Here is a 3,972-nt window from a genome sequence, read left to right on the forward strand (position 1 = left end):
CAAGGGGGAGTGCAGAAGACACGGTGGGGTGCGGAAGACTCGGGGGGCAGGGAATACGAAAGGGACACGGGTGGGGGGACACAGGGGCCACGGGGGGAAGGGTGTCAGAAGACACGGGGGGTGTCACGGAAGGCGGAGGGCAGGGGACACGAGAGGCACAGCGCACACGGGCGGCGTCAGGGGACACGGGAGCACCCTCTCACCGCGGCCCCGGCCCGACCCCACCCCGGCGCGGGGGGGGAACTTCTCCCGACTCGGAAAAACTTTTCGGGCCGGGGGGGCCCCGGTGACCCCCGGGACGGGAGGGGGGCGTGGCCAGGGGCGGCGGCGGGCGTGGCCACCGCCAGGTTTGAATGTGACTGGCTTAGGTGGCGGGGCGGGGCCGCGAGGGGGCGGGGCTCGGGGGGTTGGCCCCGCCCCGCGGGGACGCGGCGCTGCCCCTCACAAAGGCGGCGGGAGCGTCCGGTGCGGCCGCTCCGCTCCCCGCGCCCCGGGCACCCCCCCGGGACCCCCCCGGGACCGCCCGGCAACCCCCCGGGACCGCCCGGCAACCCCCCGCCATCCCCTCTCCCCGACCCGCCGCTCGCCCGCGGCTCCGGGAGCGCCAGGTCCGGGCAGCGGGAGCAGCGCCGCGGAGCACCGGGAGCGGCTGGGACGAACAGCGGGAGTGTCTGGGACGAGCACCGGGAGCGCCAGGTCCGAGCAGACGCAGCGGTAGATCGGAACACCGCGAGCCGTCCCGCCGGGAACCCGGGGCAGGCGGGCAGCGGGAACCGGCAGCCGTCCGGGCAGCACCGGGCACGGCGGGTCCCGTCACCGGGAGTCATCCCGGCGGGAGCTGAGAGTATCCAGTCACCGGGAGCGTCCAGCCAGCGGCGGGCACGGCAGAGCTGAGCACCGGGAGCCGTCTGGACGCGGCGGATTCGGACACCGGGAGTCATCCGGGCGGCACCGGGCACGGCAGAGCTGATCGCCGGGAGCCATCCAGGAAGCACCGGGGTCACCGGGAGCCGTCCAGGCACACCAGGCACGGCAGAGCTGATCACCGGGACCATCCAGGCAGCCCCGGGCACAGCACACCCGGACAGGAGGACGGTCCGTCCGGCTGGGCACCGGGCACAGTAATTCGGGGCGCAGGGACTCGGGGCACCACCATGGCCCCCCCCGGCGTGCTGCCCGCCCTGGCCTGGCTGCTGGCGGGGCTGAGCGTGCCGGCGCCGGGCCGGGCCCAGCTGCACGGCGAGAAGGGCATCTCCATCCCCGACCACGGCTTCTGCCAGCCCATCTCCATCCCGCTCTGCACCGACATCGCCTACAACCAGACCATCATGCCCAACCTGCTGGGCCACACCAACCAGGAGGACGCGGGGCTGGAGGTCCACCAGTTCTACCCTCTGGTGAAGGTGCAGTGCTCCCTGGAGCTGAAGTTCTTCCTGTGCTCCATGTACGCCCCGGTGTGCACGGTGCTGGAGCAGGCCATCCCGCCGTGCCGCTCCATCTGCGAGCGGGCGCGCCAGGGCTGCGAGGCCCTCATGAACAAGTTCGGCTTCCAGTGGCCGGAGCGGCTGCGCTGCGAGAACTTCCCCCGGCACGGCGCCGAGCAGATCTGCGTGGGGCAGAACCACTCGGAGGACGGCGGCTCGCCGGCGCTGCTCACCAGTGCCACGCCGCTGGCCGGCCAGGGCACCCCCGGTGCCCCCCGCTACGCCACCCTCGACCACCCCTTCCACTGCCCGCGGGCGCTGAAGGTGCCCAGCTACCTCAACTACAAGTTCCTGGGGGAGAAGGACTGCGCGGCGCCCTGCGAGCCCGCCCGGCCCGACGGCCACATGTTCTTCAACGAGGACGAGATCCGCTTCGCCCGCATCTGGATCCTCATCTGGTCCGTCCTGTGCTGCGCCTCCACCTTCTTCACCGTCACCACCTACCTGGTGGACATGCAGCGCTTCCGCTACCCCGAGCGGCCCATCATCTTCCTCTCGGGGTGCTACACCATGGTGTCGGTGGCCTACATCGCCGGCTTCGTGCTGGAGGAGAGGGTGGTCTGCAACGAGCGCTTCCAGGAGGACGGGTACCGCACGGTGGTGCAGGGCACCAAGAAGGAGGGCTGCACCATCCTCTTCATGATGCTCTACTTCTTCAGCATGGCCAGCTCGATCTGGTGGGTCATCCTCTCCCTGACCTGGTTCCTGGCCGCCGGCATGAAGTGGGGCCACGAGGCCATCGAGGCCAACTCCCAGTACTTCCACTTGGCCGCCTGGGCCGTGCCGGCCGTCAAGACCATCACCATCCTGGCCATGGGGCAGATCGACGGGGACCTGCTGAGCGGCGTCTGCTTCGTGGGCCTCAACAACATCGACCCTCTGCGGGGCTTCGTGCTGGCCCCGCTCTTCGTCTACCTCTTCATCGGCACCTCCTTCCTCCTGGCCGGCTTCGTGTCCCTCTTCCGCATCCGCACCATCATGAAACACGGCGGGACCAAGACGGAGAAGCTGGAGCGGCTCATGGTTCGCATCGGGGTCTTCAGCGTCCTCTACACCGTCCCGGCCACCATCGTCATCGCCTGCTACTTCTACGAGCAGGCGTTCCGGGAGCACTGGGAGCGCAGCTGGATCAGCCAGAACTGCAAGAGCTTGGCCATCCCCTGCCCGCTGCACTTCACCCCCCGCATGACCCCCGACTTCACCGTCTACATGATCAAGTATCTCATGACTCTGATCGTGGGCATCACCTCCGGGTTCTGGATATGGTCAGGGAAAACCCTGCACTCCTGGAGGAAGTTCTACACCCGGCTCACCAACAGCAAGCAGGGCGAGACCACGGTGTGACCCCCCCGGCCCCGCCGCCATCCGGCCTGAAATTTGGGGGTTTTTTGGAGGGGGGGATTATTATATATTTTTTATTTTTAGATTTATTAACGTCTAAGGGGTGTCTCTCTTTCTCTTTGATTTTTTTTTTTTTTTTGTAATTAAACCTGTAAATAGCATTTGTAAATTTAATTATATATATTTCTATTTAAAATTTGGAAATGGAGGGGAGGAAAGAGGAGAAAAGGGAGGGGGAATAGGAGAAAAAGGGGGGGGAAGCAGGAAAGGGAGGAAAAGGAAGGGGTGAAAAAAGAGGTAAATGAGGAGGACAGGAAGAAAAAAGGGGAAGAAAGAGGAGAAAAAAGGAGAATAAAAAAGTAGAAAGGGGAGGAGAAAGGGGAGAAAAAAAGGAGGAAAGGAAATAAAAAGAAAATGAGGGAAAAATAGGCAGGAAAAGGGGGAGAAAAAGGTGTAAAGGGAGAAAAAAGGAAAAAGGGGGAGAAAAGGGAGGAAAAGGGGGAGAAAAGGGAGGAAAGAAGGAGAAAAGGGAGAAAAAACAGGAAAGGAGATATAAGAAAAAAAGAAGATAAAAAAGGAGAGGGAAAAGAGGAAAATGAGTGAAAAAAAGGAGAGGAGAAAAGGGAGAAAAAGGAGGAAAAAAAGGGAGAAAAAGGAGAAAAAAAAGGGAGAAAAAGGAACTGGGGAAAAAATTTAAAAGAGGTGGGAAAAAAGAGAAAAAAGAGGAGAAAAAGGGAAAAAATGCTGCCGAGCCTGGAGAGGACCCTCAGCCCCCTGCTCCCCCCTTCCCACTCCATCCCAGCTCCCCCCCGGCTGCTGCTCCAGCGGCCCCTGGAAAAAAAAGGGGGAAAAAAAGGCAAAAAAACCCAATAAAAAGCCCATTTTTCTCGCTCTCCTTTCGAAACTCCCCAAAAAAGTGGATTTTTCTTTCCCCACCCCTTTGTTCACTCCCACGAGACCCTGGGCCGGGGCTGCTCCCCCCGGGGGCTCCTCCTGGGCCCCCCCCAACTTGGCCGATGAGTTTTCCTCCCAAATTCCTTTTTGAACAATCCTTCCCAAATAGAAACGAGTCAAAAAAACCACCAGATTATTCCTGAGGGCTTCGTTTTGTTGGGTTTTTTTCCCCCCAAAACAGCCCTAAGGATTA

The 3,972-nt window shown here is 62.3% G+C and overlaps 1 protein-coding gene across 1 annotated transcript; it reads left to right on the forward strand.

Moving 5' to 3' along the window:
- Nucleotides 1-435: 435 nt before the first annotated feature.
- FZD2 (frizzled class receptor 2) lies at nt 436-2,914 on the forward strand. Its single transcript, XM_051772697.1, has one exon. It carries the CDS (start codon nt 1,155-1,157, stop codon nt 2,826-2,828), a length of 1,674 nt encoding a protein of 557 aa, XP_051628657.1. The 5' UTR covers nt 436-1,154; the 3' UTR covers nt 2,829-2,914.
- The last annotated feature ends 1,058 nt before the right edge of the window (nt 2,915-3,972 follow it).

This window comes from Manacus candei, unplaced genomic scaffold (assembly GCF_025592945.1).
Source record: "Manacus candei isolate 608988 ecotype Guabito, Panama unplaced genomic scaffold, ASM2559294v1 h1tg000158l, whole genome shotgun sequence".
In the NCBI taxonomy this organism is placed as follows: domain Eukaryota; kingdom Metazoa; phylum Chordata; class Aves; order Passeriformes; family Pipridae; genus Manacus; species Manacus candei.